This window comes from Mesoplodon densirostris, chromosome 4 (genome assembly GCF_025265405.1).
Source record: "Mesoplodon densirostris isolate mMesDen1 chromosome 4, mMesDen1 primary haplotype, whole genome shotgun sequence".
Taxonomy (NCBI): domain Eukaryota; kingdom Metazoa; phylum Chordata; class Mammalia; order Artiodactyla; family Ziphiidae; genus Mesoplodon; species Mesoplodon densirostris.
In genome coordinates this window covers 133,619,809-133,646,508 of record NC_082664.1, presented here as the reverse complement: position 1 = coordinate 133,646,508, position 26,700 = coordinate 133,619,809, and the positions used below count along the sequence as shown (strand labels likewise).

At 36.6% G+C, this 26,700-nt stretch overlaps 1 protein-coding gene across 3 annotated transcripts; it reads right to left on the bottom strand.

Moving 5' to 3' along the window:
* Nucleotides 1-144: 144 nt before the first annotated feature.
* Nucleotides 145-25,293, bottom strand: BNIP2 (BCL2 interacting protein 2). Of its 3 annotated transcripts, XM_060097261.1 has the most exons (12): nt 25,079-25,293; nt 20,195-20,242; nt 18,499-18,605; nt 17,334-17,401; nt 16,681-16,857; nt 14,659-14,835; nt 11,008-11,110; nt 10,205-10,336; nt 8,780-8,866; nt 8,564-8,662; nt 7,799-7,834; nt 145-4,988 (listed from the first exon to the last, which is right to left on the bottom strand). In XM_060097261.1, the coding sequence occupies exons 1-12, from the start codon at nt 25,277-25,279 to the stop codon at nt 4,937-4,939; spliced, it is 1,287 nt and encodes a 428-aa protein (XP_059953244.1). In that variant the 5' UTR covers nt 25,280-25,293; the 3' UTR covers nt 145-4,936. The 3 variants fall into 3 exon arrangements, with proteins under 3 accessions (XP_059953244.1, XP_059953245.1, XP_059953246.1); XM_060097262.1 differs by lacking the exon at nt 7,799-7,834; XM_060097263.1 differs by lacking the exon at nt 20,195-20,242 and having other exon boundaries at nt 25,079-25,286.
* Nucleotides 25,294-26,700: the final 1,407 nt, after the last annotated feature.

The following is a 26,700-nucleotide window of genomic DNA, read 5'->3' as shown; positions in this document are numbered from 1 at the left end:
AACTCTTCACCCACTTGAATAGGAAGCAGCACCCAAACTACAGAAACAAAAGGTCTAAAACTATTTGAAAAGCTTACAAGATAAACTCTGTAAAAATTCAGTAGTGAAATGGGAGACAGAAAAATGTGGCAAATGAGTCAAAACCAAAACTTTACAATTAATTTATTTAAATTCATTAACGTTGCAAAAATACGATGTGCAACAAATCAGGACACAAGTTATTGTATTCCTAACAAGTCAGAGAAAAAGAAAATATTACATCTTCTTAGTAAATCAAGACCAACCTTAGTATTTCTTACAGGGACCACAACATCTTGCACACACAGTCTTCAGAACTGAATTTCTCTCACTGTAAAAGGAGAGCACTAGGCTATGCAACATTATCTGAACAGTGGTAAATGATCACAGTACATTAATTGTGTCTAAATGACAGCATGCGAATTTATGGTAAGAAAAATGTATTAATCTTTGAAATATATATCAAAGTGCATTAGTGTCTAGCGAACTCTGAATTGTGTTCCATGTGCCCCAAGGGCTGTGCAAGTCAGTGCCCTGAACACCACAAATATTTACTAGCTATTTTATGTAAATAAACTGTTTAAGGGGCATAATTTCAGAAAATTCAAATACAAAAAGTGCAGTAGAGTAGCTAATTAACATTATTTTCCAAGTTCCTCCTTAGCCACACTGAATGTGAAAACGCATAAAAATTTCAAAATGCAAATGTTTTAACCTCTTGTAGAATGTCTTATAAAATAGAATTAGAGAGATATTATAATAATTCTTTAGTAACATGAAAGCATTAAACTTTGATTTTCTTCTGGTGTTTGATGTGTTATATTAAGTGCTTCATGTAAACTTTTCATAAAAGTAGCTCTCAAAACATAAGAAATTAAGTAGATCTATCATATATAGCTGCAACAAAGTAACAGTTCTGTTCAAATTTTAGTGTCACTCCTTGCTGGTCAACACATTATTTTCAATTACCATTGAGAATTTTAAAGGATTACATTACTGGGACTCACCACTGATATTAATTCTAATTCATTCAGGATCTTGGGATGGGAAGAGGGGGATGAAAGGCTCTCCAGGTAATTCTTCCTTACTATTAGAACATTGAGAATCTCCCACTTCTCTTACCAGCTGACCTTCTCATGCAAGTCTAAGTCCTTAACTCTTTCTCCCAGCAACTCAAATTACACAATCCCTGTTCCTACAAGATAAACTCTAACAGAATAGTTGGTCTAACTTTTAAGTACATTAATTCCTCTAGCTATCCCACCCTTCTGACATTTGTGATCCACTTCTCAAATAGCTATACAGGATGAGAAAAAAAAGGCATGAAAACAAAACAGAATGTGGTAGCCATATCTACCTATTTTCAGTCTATCTCCTCCTCCTCCTGTAGGAGCAATGTTAGCAATTTTCCACATATCACATATCACACGGGCAAAAGGATGAAGCTACTGTCACCTTATACACAACTTTACCAATCTCATTAGGAAACTGGACATATCCTAATGCTAATTTTTAACTATCAATTGAAGAAATCTAAGAAGCCCCTTCTCCTTTAATTCAAACACTTTCAAATTCCCTGAGCAATCACATAAAAACAGCCAGAGTAACACAGTCATTTAAAAGAAGACTATCAAAAAAGCAGATTCCGGGCCTCCCTGGTGGCGCAAGTGGTTGAGAGTCCGCCTGCCGATGCAGGGGATACGGGTTCGTGCCCCGGTCTGGGAGGATCCCATATGCCGCGGAGCGGCTGGGCCCGTGAGCCATGGCCGCTGAGCCTGCGCGTCCGGAGCCTGTGCTCCGCAACGGGGGAGGCCACAACAGTGAGAGGCCCGCATACCGCAAAAAAAAAAAAAAAAAAAAGCAGATTCCTTACCTTTTTAAATTCTGGAATTGCAGTTGAAGAAAGTCTAGCAACCTATATATACCTGTCAATCAGCAAATTTCAGTATTCAGTATAGTTACTAAAGAGTGATGTCCATTTTGGAACAATACATTAAATGTTTACCAGCTATGAATGTCAAAAGTAACGTAACCCTACACTTTAATCTGAGCATTGTAATTGCTGACCCTCCCTGTTTAAAACCTGCTTTTGTATGAAGAGACAAAGCAGAGGAAAATATGAATTTTCACTGTAAGTATTACCAGCCTTTGCCCCCTTCACTCCAGTCTTATTCACATATTCTGTATGTAGCCTGCAGGTTTTCCTGATTGATACAAAAATGGTACCAACCGCTGCCATATACAGCACTTCCCTTAACAAGGACACATTCAGTGGAATCTTAGCTAACTCATTATCCCTTTATAGTTTTCTTTCTCTTACTTCCTTGTTTTGTTATCTTCCTTTCCAGGTCCTGCTAGGCCCTACTTGGAATCATATTTCTTTATACTCCCCCCACCCCCAGTTAAAGACTATTAAGCTTAAACTGTGGGATCAATATAGTGTCTTCCCTTGGTGGTAATAAGGAATATGACCAAGCAGAACACAATCAGTTTACTTTATAAGAGAAACTTTGGACTAAAAAGAGGCACTCAGAACCCAAACACAACAAAAAATAGTGGCATAAGCATCAAATTAAACAAGTTAGAACCATGATCCCAGCAGAAAGATAAAATAACACAATTATATGTACTTTCACCTCAATCAGTAATGGAAAATCAAAACTGAATGATATGGGGAGAATGTCACATAGCTAGTAATTACAAATAACCAGTTTAATAAATGCTTTTCCTCTGACCTACTTGTTATGATCTTAAGTCTCATAGCTATGAAACATTACGGGGCATGTCCCCATACCAGATTTCATCTAGGTATAGGTTAGAACAGGTATTCTTTTAAATCTAGTGATTCACAGCACATCCCTTTGGTTATATCCCAAATGTTATCACTGTTCCCTCTAAATTTTAACGTTCTGATAGAATATAGGCTACCTCTACTTTAAAAAAATATGTAGGAAAATGCACCACTTTTGTAACGAGTTGTATCTATAATCAGGGACAATGCTTGCAAATGCAAAAGTCAATAAACAGTAACGTGTTGAAATTGAAGAACTGGGTACTTAAATGTGGAGGAAAGCCACCTATTTAAAAAGCTCAGCCAGGTTTGACTGAGACACAAATTTATAGATGCAAGACTACTTTTACTGATGAAAGGTCACTTAAAGCACTCTACAAATATAGACTCTAATCACAATTAAATTCAATATGATCTTTTATTCGTAAATTCAGAAGGAATGCCTAAACTGTTACTGTTAGTTTGCTTTTTGAACCCAAAGTATTTCTAAGATCTGAGCAAGCAATAATGGTTTTAGATTTACTGACTATAATGACATTAGTTCAGGATCTGCCTACAGCAGCTGGATCCAAGTGAAGTCAGGAGGCTGCTAAGGAAAGTCTCATCCTGGGAATCCTCCAGCATCTGCCATAATTGGACTTGGGTTACTGTGTCAAGTTTACGACTGAGGAGGACAAAAAGTAAAGGAAATTCTCTTTTGTAATAGAAAACTTTACACTAAAAACAGCAATGATAAAAGCCAGTCTAGGATGGAATAAATCCTAGAGGTTTAGCTCCTGCACCTCAATTTTACTACTCTTTTGTAAATTACCTTATAAGAAGGGCTGGAGTGTGGTGTGACCCTTAAATCAGGCAGGTACTAAGTTTACCAAATGTATAAGTCACACAAGTATATGACACAGTATTAGACCAACCTGTTGTTTTTGAATGATTTTGTGGGTAATTAAGTTCTATCTGGGGCATAAATACAATTTCAATGTAGAGTCAAGGTACTTACCAAATTAAACAAGGAGTTTATATGCTTACACCAAACGCAAAACACCATAATATGATGATGCTCTAAGACTTACAAAATAACTTAATTTACAGTACTGTCAACATAATTCAACAGAAAATGGGAAAACACACCTTATCTGACTGGGTCAAACACCTGATATGAGAGCATTTTGGTAAAGTGCCCACATTGAAAGTAGTTAAAAAAGCAGCCCCTGTTTTCTAAAGAAAGGTAGTGACAGTGAATAACTCATCACATTCTCTGAATATTACACTGCACTCACACAAATTCAGGAGAGTGATACCCTGGACACACAGCTTATTTCACATTAGTGAACAAACCTAAAACTTTTATGAAGTTCTGACTTTTGGCCAGAAGATAAAATGTCTGATATATACATATATACAAACCCCAATTCTTAACCTCTTAAATTCTCTAATTCTAAAAATGGCTTTTTGACTTGTCTTTATGTTTAAAAAAAAAAAGTGTGCAATACACTTGTATTTGTGTCTGAATTAAGAAATAAATGTTAAGTGAGAAAAAAACTCAGAATGGTACTAATCTACTTAGATTATGTATATGACCTTTGGGTATTCATGAGAACCAGTTTAACTGTCCCTCACTTTATGAGCATATTTTCTAAGTGACCAGGAAGTGTATTTAACCATTTACAAAAACAAAAATTTTAACATGCATTTTACAAAATCATGGTCTTATTTACCTGCATATTCTTCCATAAGAAAGGTATACATTAAAAAATATTGCTCAAAAACATAAAAATATATATTATCTCTTTCCTTTTCCATTTAGGCATATAAATATTTTACTGAAGAAAATGCATCATTTAATAAACAAATGCAAAAACTGCTTTATATAAAGTGTGGTTCTCTGCTATTTAGCAATATAAAATATAAAATGATTACAATATAATTAGCTAGTAAAGAGCTAAATTCAAGAGATCTACAAACCAGTACAGCAGTGAACAGTCCCTTATACAGAAGTCCATTAAGAAAAAGTCAAGTCAGTTTTGTAACAGGTTACATAAAAATCAGGACCAATAAATGCATTATAAATGCAAAAAAGCACTGCTTCATCAGCACATTCTTCAGTCGTGTTTGGACTAGATGCCAAACTTACTGTTCACTTTTCGGTTCATCTTGTTTTCCATTAAGCTCTTGATCAACTCTGTTTAATGAAAAACAATATAGATAATAAGATAACAGCAAATGAACAATTCTCTTTCTAAAAATAATGGCTAATTTTACCATAGATTATTATTCTGTTAAAAACAAAGCTTTGCAAAGAAGCAGACATAGTAAAAAGGTTACCAAACATTTTCCCAACCAGGAAAGATAATTTTTAAAGGCAAGAGGACACTGGCAAGAATGTGACTTGTTTTTTTAAAAAGATTGTAAGATACTTTATATACAAATGCATATAAACTTGATTAAAAGTTCAAATTACAACAGGCATATTAAAATGTTGAACTGTAGCATGGCTGAGGCAGGGAGCTAAGTGATCTGAGTGGCAGGAAAAGTAACTCCCTCCAAAATGATGTTAACTGAAATATTTAAATGCCACTAATGCCATCAACTGATCAACTTTTAAGTTCAGTGGTAAAAGTACATATTTATGGATGCCATAATTATTCTCCAAAAGTTATTGGTACACTTAGAATGTGAATACTTTTTATTTATCTTGATAGTAAGAAGCCACAGAATTTAATAATCAGAAGTATCTAGATGTAGATTAAAAATATGACTGGATCAGGAGTGGGATGCATAGAGATCACATCAAAACTTAGGCAAGTGGGGATTAGAAGAATTATGTAATTACCACACAAAAATTACAGACAACCCTTCACAGATAATGTACAACAATCTCTTACTGTTATATTTGTATATTTATATTTGTAGTAGTTTGAATCACTGATGGAGGAGAGTTTAAAACAACTTGGTATGATATACGAAGATACTTTTCACGCTTGTTTCCATTACTACAATCACCTGAACATTAGTGAGTCAGACCTAAAAGCCTTGGCCTGTGGTAAAGCCAGATTAACAACACTTTAAAATATTTTTTATATTGGTAACAAAAATTTGAAAGGTACATATTCTTGATAAGGCATGCAAAACACATCAATCTTTTCAACATGTGAAATATCGGTATGAAATAATTTCATAATCACTTTATTTTTAAACTCTGTTCAAATATTTTAACAGTCAACATCTACCTGGCTACACTTGCACTGAGTTATTTGAAACAAACATCTAAAACATTTAAAACTGCTATATTTCAGCACACTCACTTTTGAATCCTTATCACTAGTACTCATAGAAATTTCACCTTGGGTAATAAGCTCCCCCATGCAGTTTCTGTTAACTCGGTTTTAAAAACATGCCCTTCTATTTTTAAAACTTGAGTGTTACCCTTTTCAAGCTGACAAGGATTTATTATTTTTCAAGGCTAAAGAAATTTTGTACAAAAACTTAGAAGTGCCTAAAAGATATATGTAATGATTCTATTTAAGATTAAATGAAACAAAAGTTAAAAAAAAATCAAGATAAAATAATATTGGTAGGTTTCAAACAATACATTTAAATAAAAAGTACAGGGGCTTCCCTGGTGGCGCAGTGGTTGAGAGTCCGCCTGCTGGTGCAGGGGATACGGGTTCGTGCCCCGGTCTGGGAGGATCCCACGTGCTGCGGAGAGGCTGGGCCGTGAGCCATGGCCGCTGGGCCTGTGCTCCGCAATGGGGGAGGCCACAGCAGTGAGAGGCCCGTGTACAGCAAAAAAAAAAAAAAAAAAAAGTACAATTCTACTTTTTTTCTGATGCCTAAGTTACTTAACTAAGAATTTTGTAAAAAGGCACAACATAGCAGATTTCATAAACAAAGGCAGTTCATTTTGAAATTCATGAAGCAGCTGGCTTCAAAATATTCTACAATTATAGACTACATTTTAAACTTCAGCCACTTGTCTGGCAAATTCACACCAATGTCTTGAGAGGAACGAGAAATTAGCAAGATTTAAAATCACTGTCCTTATCTCTATCTTAAAATGTTTAGCTGTAAAGTGTCACATAGAAATGTAAAGCTATGACTCTATCACATGGTCAACAGAATTCTTGCTCATCAACAGAGCCAAAATTTGTTCAAAGTTAAGAATATTCCAGCTCCAGTTCCTTACAATGGTCCAAATGGTAACTACATACAAATCTCTCACCTTAACTCTTATGAGACTGTATCAAACTGTTTTGCTAATTTAGTTGTTAATATTTTAAAAATCCATTAACAAGTTAGATCTAAATCCTATAATTTTCTAAATTACTATATAAAATGGTAACTATTTTATACACTTGCCTTTCATCTTCTATGCCAAGATATTAACAGATGACAGTTTGTTATGCTCAAAGCAGAAGTATTCAAAATTAAATTAAAGATGGAAAGCAGAGTGTTTAACTATTAAATGGTACATTGAACTTTTAGGTATTTTATCACATGTAGAATTTGACTAGTTAGCAGGCCATTTAAGCATACAAGAAAATCAATGTTGGTTAGCCAAAGAATATGTGCATTGCAAATATAATCATCAACCCCAGGGGGGAAAACTGATACATTAAAAAAGTGCATAAATATTTCAAAAGCACAAGTTAGAGATTTAAAGTATGGTGAAACTGGTAAGGTATTATAAATAATTGGTTTTCCAAATAGTATTCTTAGGAATTTACTGTCAGTATTTATACCAAAAGCAGGGAGGAGGAGGTATGGTCTTTATTTTGTAACTGGCATTATTATGGTATTAAAACAGAGTGAATCCAAGCCATACTCAGCATCAGGAACTTTGGATTCACTCTATATTTGAATCCTGGGGTATATTTATATTTACAAATGCTATTATCTTTGTCTACGAGCTAACCAACCAATAAGGAAGAGTTAGTCTGTGCAATGCAAATGGACTAGTCTAGATGCAACCCAGTCAAGGTGTGCATATACCTTTTCTGTTTCTTTTTTAACTTTTCTTCTTCATACCTTGGTAGGGAAGAGTTATTTTAGTAAACATACATGTTATGAAGATGAACAAAAACTCAAAAAAGGCACTAAAAATAAACTCGTAAGTTTGCAGGCAAACCCAAAAATATTTAACATACTATACAGGAAGTCAGAACTGACTTAAGAAATGTGGTTTTGACACATTCAACAGACTAAAACCTCACATTAATAGAACAAAGAAACATTTTTCTATATTATAGCACTGTGATACTCAAGTATTTATGTTAACAGTGTTCTACCAATTCCTTTTAGAAGTTAGATAAGTGAATTTGGTAAACAGAACAAACTCCAGCCACTGGAAAGTATTAAGGTTAGACTGATATAAATATTTTACTTCCCTAATAATATTATTTGATGCCATGACAAGCTTACTCAAATCTGGAGACCAGCATGTTCAAGTCTGGAGAATGTTCCTTAGTACTAACCAATCAAGAAACCATCTCTTAAGACTGTAACTATCTTTAAAAATATAAATGAACCAAACCAGAAACAATTCCTCCTCCTCAACTGATAGCCTGAAGAAAATGGTGACTTATGGGGAAAGTGTTGGGAAGTGTCTTCTTTCCCCTTTTCTTTGTTATAAAAACAAGAGCAGTTATAAAATAATTATAATATATGAAGGGAGAAAGAATGGGTACTGAAATATTTACCTCTTGCACATCAAAATATAAAGATCCAATACAATTAAAGAAATGAAACAAAACATACTGTTTTATGCATTCTGGTATTCCAACATATTCCATGGGGACAAGTTCCGCTAGTTCTGCCAAATTAAAGACGTATCTAATTTTTTGGCTGAATTTTGAGCTATGGAAGGAAATAAAGATAATTACCTTAATATTTCTGACCAAGAGAACTGACAAGAAATTCATACAAGGAGTCTGTGGGGGGTTTTTTAAGAGTCAATAGTTCTCAGAAAATTACCTAATAAATGGTCTTGTAACAGCCAGAAGTGTTCTGATAAACCAAGAGGGATGTACAATGATTAGAGACTTTAGGTTTTTCCGTAACCTGGAGTTTAAAAAAAAGAAAAATTTAAAAGTTCTACAAATTCTAATGCTAGAAGAAAAGCTAAGACATCAGTAAGTATGTGCAAGTCTATACAAAAAATTGAAAAAATCCTCATTCAAGAGTTGTCATTTGGATATGATATTCCTAAAGACAACAAAAGATAACAAACAAAAGAAAATGCACTCCTGAATTCCAATGGTCCTTCCCACTGCCACGAAATGAACTCTACTTCATTTGCCTAAATTTATGTCCACAGTGTAGCCTGTTATTAAATGTCTCCTAGTATACATTCACTTGTCTTCAAGACTGTCAACCAGGGGTAGAAGCCAATACTGAATATAGAAGTAAGCTCTTCTCATTTTTCAGGATGGAGGGGAAACTGTTATTAATTTCTTCAACACCATGAAAGGCACTGGGCAGGCAGAAAGGTGAGGGGAGAGATCACCACAGGAACAGGCAACATGAATCAGATCTAATGTATTCTTATGGAGTCTAAAATTTTGATTAAAAGTTAAAAGCATTATCCTAGACAACTTAAAATGATGAAATAGGGCTTCCCTGGTGGCACAGTGGTTGACAGTCCGCCTGCCGTTGCAAGGGACGCGGGTTCGTGCCCCGGTCCGGGAAGATCCCACATGCCACGGAGCGGCTGGGCCCGTGAGCCATGGACGCTGATCCTGCGCGTCCGGAACCTGTGCTCCACAACGGGAGAGGCCACAACAGTGAGAGTCCCGCGTACCGCAAAAAAAAAAAAAAGATGAAATAAAAACTGCTGTTTTTATCATCATATTTCACACTTACAGTGATGACTAAGTATTTTTTTTTTAAAAATCACAAGAACCAGCCAATGTCATGTTCAGGTATGAAGAGAAACCTGTTACTGGATCTGAGTTGATTAACCTAGTTTGAATTAGCTGTGGTCAAATCAAACCAAATAGAGGATCAAAATTCCTTCCATTAGCACGGATGACTAACTCCCAGGAGAATACATTTCTAGATCTCATTCCAAAGAAAGATTACGCCTAAATAAGCGTCTTAAGTAACAAAATATACTAAGCACTATAAATGAGGCAAAATCCAGAATGTAATAAAATAGGAAATGTACTAAATTCTCCATCCTTTCCCAAAATGTAAATTATAGGAAAATGTTTGATGTGGTACAAAGGAGAAATAAAGAGCTATTTTATAAGTTTGAAAATAGAAACTTACTATGAAATTAATAAATGTAATTTCTGAAGAAATACATGGTGACTTTAAGTGGCAACAGAAAATAAAATTTAATCTAATAGGACATAATAAACATTATTCAGATTAGCTTTCCACTTGCATTTACAATACCTTCTATCAATTTGTTGATAGCATTTCCTGAGCCATCCCAGACTGGGCATTTTTCTTCGAGTTGTTGCACCATTTAAATAAACGATCATGTAGTTTTCTGCTACTAACAGCTCCAAAGTGCCAATAACGTACCTGTAAAAATAAAGTCTTAGAAACACTGCTATGCAGAACCAAACCAGGTTATCCAAATAACGCAATTCCCTTCCCTCCCCTTCAGTGAGAGCAAAAATTTTAAACAGCATTAGTTGGTATTATGGTTATTTAAAGAAAAAAAGTTCTTTTCTTTTAGAAATACATCTTAAAATGTTTATAAATGAGATGATGTCTGGGATTTGTTTCAAAATTATGTCATGGGGAGGTATTTGTGGGAATAAAGTATAAACTGATAATTGTGGATCTGGGTGATTGTTACACAAAGATTTAATATACTTCTCTCTGCCTTTGTATATGTTTGAAATTTTCCCCAATAAAGCACTTAATGTGTCCTCAAGTGTAAAATGAAGTTGGAACACATAATCTGTAATATCTCTTCCAGTTTTAAAATGACAATTCTTCTGTTGAGTTGGAAAATGGATAGTTTTTATAATGCCAAGGGAGAGACTTAAGGAATCAGAACTAGGATTATTTATATTGGGTTGGCCAAAAAGTTCCCTCAGGTTTTTCTGTAACATCTTATGGAAAAACCCGAATGAACTTTTTGGCCAACTCAATAATTTCTACCCAGCTAAATAAAGTTCCCTTCCTTAAACTGGAGATCAAATGTACTCAATTCTGTCCAAACATTTTTGTGATGATCTACTTACTTAAAGAGATTGTCCATCAGGTATCTATAGTTAGGTTGACCACTTTCAGGCATAAAACAGACAGCAAACACAACAATGGCATTTAATCCATCCCCATAATATCCTGAAAAAGAAACCAGCATGATTATACTCTGAAGATTTTTCAGGGGATATCATTTATGGTTGATAAATTACAGTGGTGCATGTTCCACACATTTCTGAATCAAAAAGTATGGGTTTTTTTTTTGTTCTGACCCTGTATAGTCTTACAGAGATCTTTAAATCCTCTCTTCTCAAAAAGAGAATAAAATGTAAAGAGGAAAGAGTGGGCGTAAAAACCAGAAATCCACTTAAATTATCATACTGAGAAAGCTGCCTTATTTTAGCAAGTAGGTAGATAATAATCCAACCAGATACAACATCTGCAATAAAACATTCTTATGCAACTTCTGCTTAAAGTAGTTGCTCTTTAAAAAATAGTTTTACATTCAATGTCTAGCATTTTGTAGCTTTTAGGGTATTAAAAAGTAAGAAAAGATTATGTCTGACATAAGTCTAAGCGAAGAAAAACAGCACTAAAATATATGTTTTAATTACAATCTCTAAAATATAAATGTTTTAATTCTCATACAGATATTAAGCTGTAACCAGCAACAAATACTTCTGCTTTAACTTTCGTTCCTATTGTTTACAAACATGCACTAAAAAGGAACATTTCAAGTACATTAGAATATTCACTACCTTGCTTAATCCCTTAGTCACAAAACACCTTGTGGTAACTCAATAGGATAAAATGGCCCTAATTATTTTCTCCTAAAAAAATAAAGTGCTATTTCTCAAAAATATTAGGTTTAAACAATGAGGCAGGTCTCACAACTTGCTTCCAATGAACTAGATGAATTAATACATGTCTGTGGACTTCGTGATCCATATTATCCTGTTTTCTTCACTGAGTAAGACTAAATTAGGCAGAATAATGTTAACTGCAAATATTCAAGAGATTTGCTTTCAGATGAATGAAGACTACAGAAATAAGCAGAATGCATTTGGCAGAGGGTAAATTAAGCAGAAATGACTATGTGAAAAAACCCATCTGCTTGACCTATGTGGCCCCCTGTCCTGAATTAGGAGGATTTCAGGTAGTATGACATGCTCTATAGAGTTGTATTTTGACTACCACTAACATTCTGGTGCTATTTACACAGTGACTATGTAAACTTCTACATACAAGACAGTCAGACTGATAGATGTTATAAATGCACTTCATAGCTTTTCCCATTTGACTTGTAAATTTCTTAAGGAACAAAGCCTTATTTTTATATATTCCATAAATATGCAAAGTGGGTGTTCCAAAACAATGTGGAACGAACTAATTCTCTACTTTGTGGTAAAGCTAAATGATTTGTTCAGGGTTTTAAGGCAAATTAAGATTCATATTTTAAAGGGCTAGGTTGTATTTGTAAGCACAAAAGAGTATAAGAACATTCACAGGGGACTTCCCTGGTGGTGCAGTGGTTAAGAATCTGTCTGCCAATGCAGGGGACACGGGTTTGATCCCTGGTCCTGGAAGATCCCACATGCCGCGGAGCAAATAAGCCCGTGCGCCACAACTACTGAGCCTGCGCTCTAGAGCCCGTGAGCCGCAACTACTGAAGCCCTTGTGCCTAGAGCCTGTGCTCTGCAACCAGAGAAGCCACCCCAATGAGAAGCCTGTGCACTGTAACGAAGAGTAGCTCCCCGTCGCTGCAACTAGAGAAAGCCTGCGTGCAGCCCAACACAGCTCCCCCGCCGCCAAGAACAAATGAATGGCAAAGACAAAAAAAAAAGAGTGTTCACAGCAGTTTTAATCATAATAGCTCTAACTGGAAAATAACTCACAAGGCCATCAAAATAGCGATGGATAAGCAAACCGGCAGTGACAAGGAATGAACTATGGATACATGCAACAACATGGTTAAATATCAAAATCATTATGCTGAGTGAAAGTAGACAAGAGTGTAAACTATGATTCCAGTTACATAAAATTCTTTAACAAGCAAAACTAATCATGGGGTAGGCATTAGAATAGTGGTTATTGGAGAAAGGGTATTCATTGAGAGGGAGAACCAGAGAATTCTCTGGGGCAATGAAAATGTTCTGTCTGTCTGGGGGTGTAGATTATAAGTGTATATGGTTATATGGGCAATCATCAAAATTCAGTGAACTGTACACTTAAGATTAGAGCATTTCTTGTGAAATAAGTCAGACAGAAGAATGACAAATACTGTATGTCACTTGTATCTGAAATCTAAAATAGCTGAACTCACAGAAACCGAGACTAAAATGGTGGTTACCAGGGGCTGGGGGTAAAGGGGAGATGTTGATCAAAGTACAAACTTCGAGTTAGAAGATGAATAATTTCTGGGGACTAATGTGCCACATAGTGACTACAGTTAACAATACTGTATTATGTACTTGAAAGTTGCTAAGAGTAGACCTTAAATGTTCCCACCACAAAAAAGAAATGGTAATTATGTGATGTGATACAGGTGTTAGCAAATGTTATGGTAGCAATCACTCGCAGTATATAATGTATCAGGGACTTTCCTGATGGTCCACTGGTTAAGAATCCACCTTCCAGGGACTTTCCTGGTGGTCCAATGGTAAAGAATCCGCCTTACAATTCAGGGGACTCGGGTTTGATCCCTGGTCAGTGAACTAGGATCCCACATGCTGCGGGGCAACCCGCGTGCCTCAACTAGAGAGTCTGCGTGCCACAAACTACAGAGCCCATGTGCTCTGGAACCTGCGTGCCACAACTACAGAGCCCAGGCGCCCTGGAGCCTGCTCACCACAACTAGAGAAGAGAAAACCTGCATGCCACTGCGAGAGAGAAGCCCACGCACTGGAACGAATGATCCCGCGTGCCACAACTAAGACCCAATGCAGCCAAAAATAAATAAAATTAATAATAAAACTTTTTTTAAAAAAAAGAAAGAAAGAAAAAAAAGAATCCACCTTCCAACGCAGGGGACGCATTTTCGATCCCTGGTTGGGGAATTAAGATCCCATATGCCGTGGGGCAACTAAGCCTGCGCGCTCTAAAGCCCACATGCCACAACTACTGAGCCCGAGGGCCACAACTAAAGAGAAACCCATATTGCAACGAAAGAGCCCACGTGCTGCAACAAAAGATCCCACGTGCTGCAAGTAAGACCCGAGGCAGCCAAATAAATAAATAAATATTAAAAAAATATATATATATATATAATGTATCAAATCAACATATTTTACACCTTAAACTTATACACTATGTCAGTTTTATCTCAATGAAGGTGGAAAAAAAAGGAATATGCAAATGCTACAAAAAAAGGATTAGAGTAATCCACTGTATATAAATTATAAATGGATAAAAAAGGGAGAAAGTCCCAATTTAGGGGTGTCTAGGGATAAGGGTGGAAGGAGACAGTTTTCACTGTACACTCTTACACCTTCTGAACTTACTGTATGCACGTGTTAACAATTTTTAAATGTTGGCTTTAGCCTTTTACTTCAAACCTGTTACATTTCTAAAAGGACATGATGTTTATTATGTTTTCAAAATTATGTAATACCTCAAAGGAGAGATTCTCTTAAGCATTCAGATTTCTGATATTGTATTAAAAAATCTAAAAAATCTTTGGTAACCGTTACCTCCATGGCTAATAACTTTTTTATAGGGTTCAATTGCTTTCATATCAACCCTGTGGTCCTGTTCACCAATTCTGAACATACGCCAGCGTCGTCCATCTTCTTTTTCCTCTGCTGCAGTATATTCAGTAATTGAGCCTTTCCTAATAACTTCAGTAGTCTTGGGTTTCGGAAGATCATCTATCAAAATAAAAGGTTTTTGAATCACAGATTATTTTTTATAAAATAAAAATCAAATTACATGTTAACCACTTTACTATCTAATTAGATTGTTCAGAGAATTTTTTTATTATACCTTTTGTGGAATTTTATTTATTTATTTTTGAACATTTTATTTTATATTGGAGTATAGTTGATTAACAATGTTGTGACAGTTTCAGGTGTACAGCAAAGTGATTCTTTTCCCATTTAGGTTGTTACGTAATACTGAGCAGAGTTCCCTGTGTGTGGAATTTTAAATATTTCTTCCGTAATAGAGGAAAAGGCTTATTCTTGATATAAGGCCATTTTGTTTTTGGAAATCATGGTTCTTTAACTTTTTTTGAATTGCTTAATTCAGAAAGGACCTAATCGCAGTACAACGTACATCCACAAATTCAGAAACGATAATTCATACAGCCATCAAAATCTTAGTACACTGGCCCTACAATGCCTTTCCAGATTCTATTTACAACATTGTCCTTGACAGACAGTTACCACTATAGGTTACTTAAAACAACTCTCTGGGAGCCAATGTTTTTTGTTGTTGAGCACATAAATTATTCCCCAAACATTATAATACCAGATAGAAAGTGGTTAACGAGTCAATGATTATTTCTCATTTGATCAGTCTTATAAAGCACAAAATCATTGATAATATTCTGAAGTGTACATGCAAAAGTCTATTTTAAATTGACATTAGTCAAAGCACAAGCAACAATGATTAGGTATAATTTACATTTTAAGATTGCACTTTAGCTGATTTTTAATGAAGCAATGATTTTTGAAATTTTAGTATCATAGTCCTTACCAAAAGATGGGGGAAGGGGAAACCTACTGTATGTTAGTTGTTTGTTTCCAAGACAAAGCTGTTAACGGAAAATATCCTTCCAGGAAATGACTACAGCAGCATTAAAGAAAGAAGAGACAAAACACATAGGCAGAAAACTATTTCAGTATCTTTATATAAAATATTGCTTATTACCGGATTGCATACTGAACCAGTGAAACAGGGAAGAAAAAAGGAGCAAAAGATAACAGCACATTAAGGACCTTACTCTTTACTGCAGATAACATAACTAGTGATAAACACTGCTTTGAAATAAAAATCACTTTAAAGATGAACTAAACATATATAAATTATTAACAGCTATAAAGATACTGTAGACAGCAGTTATCTAATTAAAGAAAGCATGCAAAGCAAAACACATGCCAATTCCTTTCAATTCCAAATAACTAATGATAAAGAATATAAGGGTGGAGGCTAGGAGAATACATTAATTCAAGGTAGTTGTTTACAAAGTGCAGCACTATCAGGCAAACCTATTTAAAAAAAAAAAACCCTAAAAAAAAAACCACTCCCTTCAGAACTCCCTCTCTGCAAATTCTTAACTACTTTTAGCACGCACATTCCCTAAAGCATAAGTTTCTTCAAAGCTTTTCTTCTTAGTTATCTACTGAATAAAAGAACATGCCATAATTATCAAGCAATATTGGGAGCAACACGGAAACACATAAGTTTACAGCATTGGGCAATTAAGAAAAAAATAGAGCCACATGTGTAATCTACTATAAACAGTTTTGAAAGCCATCATATTCGGTGTTTAGCCAAATTTCATATCTTTGCAACAAATATATGAACTTTAGAAAGTATAACATTTCAACAAAATCCCTTAGCCATTGATTTTTTTCAACAAAATCCCTTAGCTGGTTTCATGATCAAGTTTTAAGTTTTTCCAGTTATCCTAATATGAAAATGCCACTATGTATGTATATAAACACGAACATTCATTAATAAAAATCAGGTAAAAATAATGAAACACTTACCTTCCCACTCAAATTCATTACTATCCTCCGATGGTGTATCTAAGTCATCTAAGTCAATCTCCCCACTTTCATCCAAATCATCTGACAACACAGAGCCATCACTAGGATCCAGGGTTAGGCTAATGTCAGGAGCCATTAGTTTCTTTCTCACTTTATTGCCATTAACTTCTAGTGAGCCTGGAATGGGTAAAAAAAAAAAAAAGTGAAAGATATATTTAGAAAAAATGCTTAGATGTATAAACTGAATAAGAGAAAAACTTTAATCACTTTATTCTTGAGAAAGTAACATTAAACACAATTCCAAAGCACTTATTTACAAACTTTGGATTTTGATCACTATTGCTTCTGTATCACAGCAAGGTGACACATCCCAGCAAGGATATGCCTTTTTAAATAACAGAAGCAGACCTTATAGTCACCTTTTACTATTAAAAATTATCTCCTCTCACCCCTTTATGGTTGAAATTTCTAAAACTCAAAGGTATGTTTCTGGAAAGTATTCCAAAGCAATACAAAAACGCTTTCCTAAACATTCAAATTACCCTTTGGCACCCTATGATGGAATAAAAACTGAGTATATTTTTTATCTTGACAAAGAAATGTGTTCAAAAAATAGCACAGTTAAAGTCTATCACTAAGTGTCAAGTTCTTACCAGGCTGACTCTCTGATCCAGTTACAGCTACTATATCTGCTTCAATACTATCATCTTCCGGTAAAGGTCTAGAACACACAGACACAATTTTTAATCCAGAAATTAAAAAAAAAAGTTTTTGAAGTTCAAAGATCTATTAAAATAGCTTATAGAAACAATTATGTGGAAAACTGAATAAACCAATGTTTCTTAAGGTTTAGTAATTTACAAACCACTGTTAAAGAAAATTTTCAGACTGTCTGAATTGACTTACATATTTACATAAGCAACACATAAAAGTAGATATATATTCCTTATGTAACTGCTCTTAAATACAACTACAAATTAAAAAATCATTAATCTACAAAACAAATATACTTCAAATGCATGAATTTAATGTGATGCATGATACAATGTATAATGAAGCTGAACTGTCACTCACAATGGGAATATGGTAATGATGATTACATATTTTGAGCTCTACATTTCTTTATTACTATTATCATGCTATGCTATGCAATGAGTCAGTACTCTCACCAGCTGTCCATATTCCAACTGCTAAGGAACCTTCTTATGCACTGGGATGGTCTTCTGACCAAGATGACATGGAAGCATCACTTAAATATAAAGTCTGCCTTTGCTCTTTTTCTCTTAACCCAACTGGTGCCAATGCAAATGTGTCAAGGTAGCTTGCCAGATAACCTAGAAAGCTCTTCCTTGTTTACTTAACAAGCTTTTTCTGAAAATAAAAGCATACAACTTAACAATTCCTATAGACTTCTAAAGACCATCTTCCCCTAGAAACCCCTCAGTCTCTATTACTAGTATTAAATGAATACTTTGCAACACTGGGTTTCTTTAAGAAGCCCGATATTCATTTAGTAAGTCAGCAATCCCCAACCTTCTCGGCACCAGGGACCAGTTTCATGGAAGACAATTCTTCCACAGACAGAAGGGCAGTGGGGGGATGGTTCAGGCAGGAATGCGAGCGATGGAGCTGAAGCGGCAGGTGAAGCTTCACTCACTCGCCCTCCGCTCACCTCCTGCTGTGCGGCCAGGTTCCTAACAGGCCACAGACCGGTAGTGGTCCGTGGCCTGGGGGTTGGGGACCCCTGTAGTAAGTGACATCTCAATAAAGAAACTGTGAAGTTTTATTTATTTGTTTTCATTTAAAAGCATTGCTCACATTGGAAAATCTTCATCTTGCCATTCTTCCTTAAGTTCAACACCTTCCATCCTCAGCCTGGACTCAATGTCAACTACAAGCTCCTGATAATCCAGAGAGCCAAGGTCCTGTAAAAAAGAAAAAAAAATTATAGGCTTATTTTTCACTTTATCTGCTGAAAAGATGCAATAATCTTATACCTTAGTTCATACTTCCACCCTGATCATGAAATAAATTTAGTTGGTTGCAACTACAACTTTTCCCCCCCAAGAATTAGAACAGAAAACAGAGTGTATATATTCTAGTAATTACTGTTTGTAATAAGGGTATTGTGCAGTGAAGTACTTGCTTCCATTTGCATATATGCATGTGTGCCCCAGGACACGATTTAAAATTTATTAGGTACTGTAAATTATGTAAAAGCAATTTGCAGGATGGGGGGCACAAATAATAAAAGTAAATAAATATATGCTCTGTTCTACACCCATAATTAAATTTTCTGTCCTTTGGAGAGAGGTTAATTCTAGAAATTGAACACTAGGTAAATAGCATTTAGACTCGCTTGATTCAGCAGAGTCCAAGTGGTGTGCTGTCTCTTATCTTACTTCTCTATAGTTCCAATGACATAATTCCTGAGCCACTTAAAGAAGGCTATTCAGTACCTGTCCAGTAAATGAATTATGCTACGTTCTGATTTGCTTCATATCTATAATAAGCTTTTCTCATGTAGTTTAGCATGAGTTTTCAGACACTGAATTTAGTGAATATTTCTATTCACGTAACTCCATGTTTTAACTTAGTTTCAGTTTTTCCAAGAAAGGATGTGGGTGTCACTATCCTCAGTTTACAAAATGAAGGATCTAGAGTTTGATATGGTTGATGGAATAAGAAATACAGGTTTAAGTATATTATTTAAGAAGTCATTAACATCAACTGGTTAACAGTGCAACAAAAATCATGACAACTTTAGGGGGCAAGAGGTATAAACGGAATATTTAGTTCACTTACATTAGAATAAGTCAATAGATGTCTAAAGGTATCTTTTAAAAAAGAAGTAAAACATAGATGTCTTAAGAGATAGAAAGTATTACTAGTTAACACTAGCAGTTTTAAAACAAAGTTAAAAGTGGCTGACGCCAGTGGAAGAAGAAGTAAGGTGGGAGGGGGAGAAGATGCTATTCATGGTAAATCCTTCTAAATTATTTAACTTTTAAAACCATGTATGTATAACTTGTGGTCATATTTTATGGTTGCCTTATCTGCTGTGTCATTACAACATTCAAGAGATACACAAAGTTGTACCAAAAAACTATTATGTTCCAGAACAACAACAACAAAATTACATTGGAAATTTTCTAAAGTGTTAGATTTCACATAATAAACTAAATTCATATCTCTGCCAAGACTGGGAGGCTCTTTTCCCAGTTTGAATTCTTACTTATGCTCAAGAGATTTCAAACATTCTCAAAAGGTCTAAATTTTTGAGGAACCACTTGCAAATAGAAAAAAGCAAATGCTGTCTTTTCTTCACCAACATGTTTGCTGGGAAAAGTCAGTTAATTTATACATAGGAGTAAGGCATTTTTAATTCTCCGGGAAAAACTGAGCCAGGCAATTTTGAGAAATGAGTGGAAAACACACTTAAAATATAATCATCTTGACTTATTTAGCAGTTTCTCTGTTTCTGATACATAACCTATAAAGTAATCTGACACACCTTCAAGGACCACTTCATAGACTGTTCTCTGACAGCAACTCTTACTCTCTGTAGAGAGGAAAACAAACAAAAAAGGGATACCTACTTTAACAAATAATTTTCTATTTAGAACACAGAATTATTAGAAAAGACCCCCAAATTATGATCAATAAAACCCAAATACTTAATACTTATTACTCTAGAATTCAGGTTCAAGTGAGACTGCAGCATTCTATTACTAAAGGTTGAAAACTGACAGTCTATTCCAACTTTTATAACTTTTTTTCTTTTTTGGCTGCGTTGGGTCTTCATTCCTGCGCACGGGCTTTCTCCAGTTGCAGCGAGCGGGGGCTACTCTTCGTTGAGGTGCACGGGCTTCTCACTGCAGTGGCTTTTCTTGTTGCGGAGCACAGGCTTCAGGAGTTGTGGCTCACGGGCTCTAGAGCACAGGCTCAGTACTTGTGGCACACGGGCTTGGTTACTCCGTGGCATGTAGGATCTTCCCAGACCAGGGATTAAACCCATGTCCCCTGCACTGGCAGGCGGATTCTTAACCACTGTGCCACCAGGGAAGTCTCTCAACTTTTAAATTCATTACACTTCTCAGTGTTTTTTCAAATCTTTGATACTCACTATAAAGTGAATTAATGTTTTTTCCTAGACTTAATAATCAGAGCTTTCATTATTTAGTTTCACATTTTTACTGGGTGTTGGAAAAATATTAGGATGTTCTGAGTATCTTTTTTCAAATACCCCACATACTCAGAAAAACATTTACTATTTCAAAAATATAAGCAGTGACTGGAAGTTGCTACCACTATAGTCCCAACATCTAGCACAGTGTCCAGCACATAATGAGTCTTTAAACATTAGTTAAATTTAAAAATAAACATTTAATTGTAAGGTTTAGCACTGAATAGTAAGCATTTGTTTTGCTCAACCTCTTAAGCATTTTTTTCGAATTAAACTACATAAATAGTCTTCCTGTTAAGTTTTACCCCTCAAAAAGAGTAGTGAAAATACTTGGGGCAAGCTACATACAAGCAGTGTCTATTTCTGTTGGTAAAATTATTCCTTGTTTGTAAGAGAAAATACATACCTTGTGAAATTCTACAAGATAAACCATGTCTTTTAGCTGCTTTACCACGTGAACAAGTCAACGACGTGAAAATACTTCTCTAGACACAGACAGCCAGAGTCTGTCAGCTCATTTAGCTGATTCATTCAACTTTTACTTTAATATCATTGAGTCATGTGATGTTAATACACCCCAGCATATGGACATGGATATTTAGTTTGGGGATCATTAATTAAGCTAGTTAAACGAAACCTAGGAGGAGAGAGAAATACAGATTCACTCTTAACCATTTCATCACAAATTTTAGGGGAAAAGTACACTAGGTAAAGTTTAAATGACAGAGAGAGGACTGTACATTATCAGTAGCTGTAAGAACAGGAAACAAGAAAGGAGCAATATAAGCACAACTACTCTGAAGGAAATCAGGATACTGCTGATTCACAAGTTAATCGCGGCTGTTTCCCGTTTTTTGTTCATTGATTTGGTAAATCAGAATGGGGAAGTAATACTTTAAGATGCCAACTGTTAAAATAACCAAATGCAGCAGGAATACCCTGATTTCTCAACAAATGTGTTGTAGTGGTGGCACATCATTACTTATGCCAGTTAGCAGTGGAGGTCACAGAGACAAATTCAAAAACAGTAGATGACCTAAGTGAGGTGTGGTGGTAAATTCAACCAAGATGAAAACGGGGATTTCCCCATGCAGCCTAACAATTAAGCAAAAATTAAATATTAAGATCATATTTAGAACTGCCTGAATTATAACTTACAATTTTACATGACAACTTTACTATTATGTAGTTTAACCTAGACGCTGGAATAGGTGCTAATAACCAACACGTATGCTGAAATCAATGTGGCAAAAGGAAATGTTTAGGCAAGGCTTTCACATCCCCATTTAAAGGAAAGGGCTTCATTCTAAATATTTATGTTCACTTTTTCCTAAGAAGCTAGCAATACTGGTAGCACTACAAGAAAATGCTTTAGGCCAGCCTATGTGTTTAGGAAGGTCACCAAAACACCTGTAAAAATCCTATATGCTTGTCATTGTTTCCTTGAGAGCAGGGTCGTGCAGGTTTTTAAGAATGAAATGACATAAAGATATCATATCGCCTCACACCTTAGAACGGCTATTATCAAAAAGACCAGAAATAACCAACGTTAGCGAGGATGAGGAGAAAAGGGAATCCTCGATGGGAATGTAAACTGGTGCAGCCGCTATGGAAAACAGTAAGGAGGTTCCTCAAAAAATTAAAAACAGAACTCCCATATGATCCAGCAATTCCACTTTTGGGTATTTATCAGAAGAAAATGAAAACGTTAACTGGAAAAGATATCTGTACCCTCACATTCACAGCATTATTTACAATAACAAATATATGCAAGCAACCTAAGTGTCCATCGATGAATAAACACACACACACACACACACACACACACGCACGCAAAGGAATATTATTCAGCTATTTAAAAAAAACTTTGCCATTTGCAACAACATGGATGGACCCTGAGGGCATTACGCTAAGTAACATAATTCAGACAGAGAAAGACGAACACCATATGATCTCACTTATGTGTAGAATCTTTAAAAAAAAAAAAAAACAAAAAAACAAAAAAACAGAAAAAAACCCCAAAACCCCCGAAACCAAGCTCATAGATACAGAGAACATACTGGTGGTTGCCAGAGGTCGTGGGGTGGGAGGTGGGTGAAATGGATGAAGGGGGTCAAAAGGTACACACTTCCAGCTATAAAATAAGTCAGTCCTGGAAATGTAATGTACAGCATAGTGACTATAGTTAATAAAACTGAATTAGATATATGCAAGTTGCTAAGAGAGTAAATATTAAAAGTCCTCATCACAAGAAAAAAAATTTTGTAACTAAGTTTGGATGTTAAGTAGACTTATTGTGGTGATCATTTTACAATATATTCAAATATCGAATCATGATGTACACCTGAAACTAAAAAAAAGTCATGTCAATTATATATCGCAATTAAATGTAACACCCTATCAGAAATGTTAACACAAAATTCAAGAGAAATTACAATAGTGCTGTTTCTCAAAATTGTGAAGATAAAGCACAGGATAATTATGCCAACTGTACAAGGTACATTATATTATCAGTATGCAGAACGTACTGGAAATGCTCTGAGACCTTTAAGAAGATTAAGGTCTAAAAACTGATCTGTAACACTTTGCTGTGGAGTTACAAATATTGGATGTAACATAAAATTATAACTTTGGAATATTATTATCATCACATTATACTAGCACTCTGCTTTATAGGATGCAAACTTCACATAGCATCTTTTGATCCACTATCAGCCAAAGTTAAATTATCGGATCTGGCTATCCATATACTTCCTTTCTTAGGTGCCTTTCTCCACCACTGCTCCTTCTACGAGCATTACACCAGAAGAAGGAAGAGAACTACTTTCCCAAAGAGTGCTTTTCCCCTTTACTAACCACTTGTACATCCATCATCTCATGCATCCCACCCAAAAACTTTGTGTCGTATAAAACACTGATGTTATTAACCCCATTTTATCTTATATATGAGGCAAATAACACCACATTTTGGTTTCCATATTAGACCTAGGCTGTTTCTAATACAGCACACCGTCTCCAGTTCACTGGCAACTTTCTACAGAATAAGGCTGCAATGCCAGATTTGGCTACACTTAGCTTCAAAGGTCCTGTAATGCCTAAAGACTACGATAGCACGGACTTATGATGATCTAGTTCGAGCCCCATGTTTGCAGAAGTGGACCTGTCATACTTCCTGTCTAAACCCAACAATATTAGGCTGCAATAGAGGAGATCATGAAAATCAAAAAGAGAGGATGGATAAAATGTAAAATGATAAGAACTAAGGAGGAGATATGCAAAATCCTAAGAAAACAGTCTGTAGGGTAACTAGACACGGTAACTTCAGTTATAATTTTGAGGAAACAACACCCATTTACAAATGGCAGAAATTCTTATATAATTTTAGAGAAAAAATACGTTTAATTTTAAAAATTAAGTAATTAAGCATTAGGAGAAATAGCCTGATTTTTTTTAAAGTGCGAAAAAAAAAAACACCACCAAAACACAATCACACTTCATTAAACTAACTATATGGAAGGCGCTACGACTACCTAGATGACAAAAGCCGTGCTCTCAAAGAGCTGCCCAGAACAGGGAAGACCAAGGGAAAGTTTCAAAGCAACGTAACAGACCCAAATACATTTCTGATTTAATAGGAGTTGCTCTAGTAGATCTCCAGTAGCATCAAGAAACTCAAACCACTTTTGCCAGGTACGGAAGTAAAAGGCAAGTGTCTGAATCCACGCAGGAACTGGGCTTTTCACATATCAAGGTCCACTAAAGCCCTGATTACAAATGCCGCTTCCGTGTCTATATTCCCCGAGGGTGTGGAGCACATTGGACGTCCAAGTTTCTTTGTTCTGCACCAAGACCACGCTGGTGACAAATAAGGGACCAACGTGGCCCAGTCACTGCCCCCAGAGCGGGGAATGTGCAGAGGGACAGAGAAGAGGGCACCACCCCTACAAACGGAAAAGGGGTGGGAGAAGGCGGGGGGGGACGCAAGGGTGGCAAAAAGCAAACAGAAGCCTGGCCAAGGGCGGGGGCCTAAGCGGGGCGGGGATCCGGGAAGCGCCTCCGGGCAGTTTCCGCGGCGCCTCCTACAGCGGATACCGCTCTGGGCTCCTCTGTCGGGCGGTCCAGGATACGCGCCCCTCGGACGTCCCCACCGTCCACCCCAGGGCTGTTCCCAGCTCAGACCCGCCGTGCCCAGCCTTCCCGAGTCGCACTGACCCCGGAGGAACCCTTGGCCTCCTCGTCTTCTTCGCCCCTCCAGGCCGGCGACGCAGGGCTGACGGCCAGGTCGCAGAAGGTAGCCCCGAGCGGAGCCCGCTCCCCTCCGACGGTGAGACCCAGGCCCAGTCCCTCAGCCACAGCGGCAGCGGCAGCAGCCGACCCGGATGCAGAGAGCGGCTCCGGCGGAAGTGACAACATCCCGATCTTCTCCAGACGCCGCAGCTGGCGGAAGCCGAGGCGGAGCCGTGGCTTCTTCGGGAAGCCTCAGGGTCCCTCTTCCCGACCACACCCTCAGCCGTGGGGTGGGAGGGACGGAGGGAGGAGCTAATGCTTGCGCGCAGGCGCCCGCGACTTGGCCCGTGGGGCTGTCAAGCGTTTCTGTCCGGCAGGCGACCTGTTACACACCCCTGCGGTCCTTGAGAGGCTACAGGCGCTTCCTCGCCCGGCGCAGGACCGCCGCCCTCGAGTCTCAAGGAGCCATTTTTATATTCTTTATGTTCGCTTTACTGATCATTATGATAGCGCTATATAATAAAATGGATGCAAAAAGAGGAGGAAAAATATCTGATGTCTCACTGGGGAAGTTAACCTCAGAAGAAATCCTTAGAGTTTGGTAAAATTGTCCCGGAAAAACAGCTTTATAACAGTGCTTCTCAAATTGTTACCAGAAAATTGGGTTCACCTCTTAGAGGGAGTTGAGTCAAAAGACAACCAAGGTAAAGATCAGGAGAAGGAAAGATTTATTACTGGCACCAAGTAAGGAGGAAGCTGGGGAATTTTTCCCAAAGCAGTGTCTGCCAAGCAGAGAACTTGGGGAAGTTTTAAGCTAAGGGTTCATGCCATTCATGAAGGGGCTTGAGCAGAGGAGACAACGGCATAGAACTGGGGTAAAGGTTGACGGAGTCCAAGCTTTAGTTGATTGAAGTCACTTGAGACTGAGAAAAGGCCAACATCATCATCTCTTAGGTTCCTGTTGATCTGGTGGTTGAGTGCTTCAGGCTAATCTTCACCATTGAAACGGAGCTGGGAGTCTTCACAACTGATTTATCATCTTTGCTATTGTTTCTTCTCTTGCCAGATAACAGTCATTTGCTCTTTTGTTCCTTTAAGATCCTTATTACTGACACCTGTTCAGTGGCAAGCATTGTGGCCAGGCTTGGATCACAAAATGGCTTAGGCCTAAAATGGCTTCTCTTACGTCAAAAAAGCTGGATCTAGTTCTTTTTTTCCAGGGACCCACTACCCTATCTGCTTACAAAAGTATATGTAGAGAACGATCAACTTATTATTTTTAAAAATTTCCAATTAGTTGTGGACCATGCTTTGGTAAGATAAAAATATTAGAAACAGTTCATCATTAGAGTCAACAGCCATAAAATTACCTGCAAAATCGCCGTAAAGTTTCCTAAACACTTATTCTCAATTTCTGTACTACCTGTCTCGCTGTGGACCAGTAACAAACAGTTCTCTGAAGGGCTCAGGTCAACGGGCCGTATTTTGAGTAGCAACACTGCTCTACAGCTTCAAGGAACTAAAATTAGTTTGGAGAATGTAATGATCCCTCTTAAATCCCAAACACTAAATCCCTGCAAAGGCCCAGCAGTCAGCTCTTTGGGTAA

Bases quoted from the DNA above. Each gene is read 5' to 3' on its own strand.
- BNIP2 (XM_060097261.1), bottom strand. From the start codon at position 25,279: ATGTTGTCACTTCCGCCGGAGCCGCTCTCTGCATCCGGGTCGGCTGCT. The intron at 14,836-16,680 runs GTAAGTGTTTCA...TTATTTTGATAG, and splicing joins TAATGAATTTGAGTGGGAAG to ATGATCTTCCGAAACCCAAG. The intron at 11,111-14,658 runs GTAACGGTTACC...TTTCTTTTTCAG, and splicing joins AAAAGTTATTAGCCATGGAG to GATATTATGGGGATGGATTA.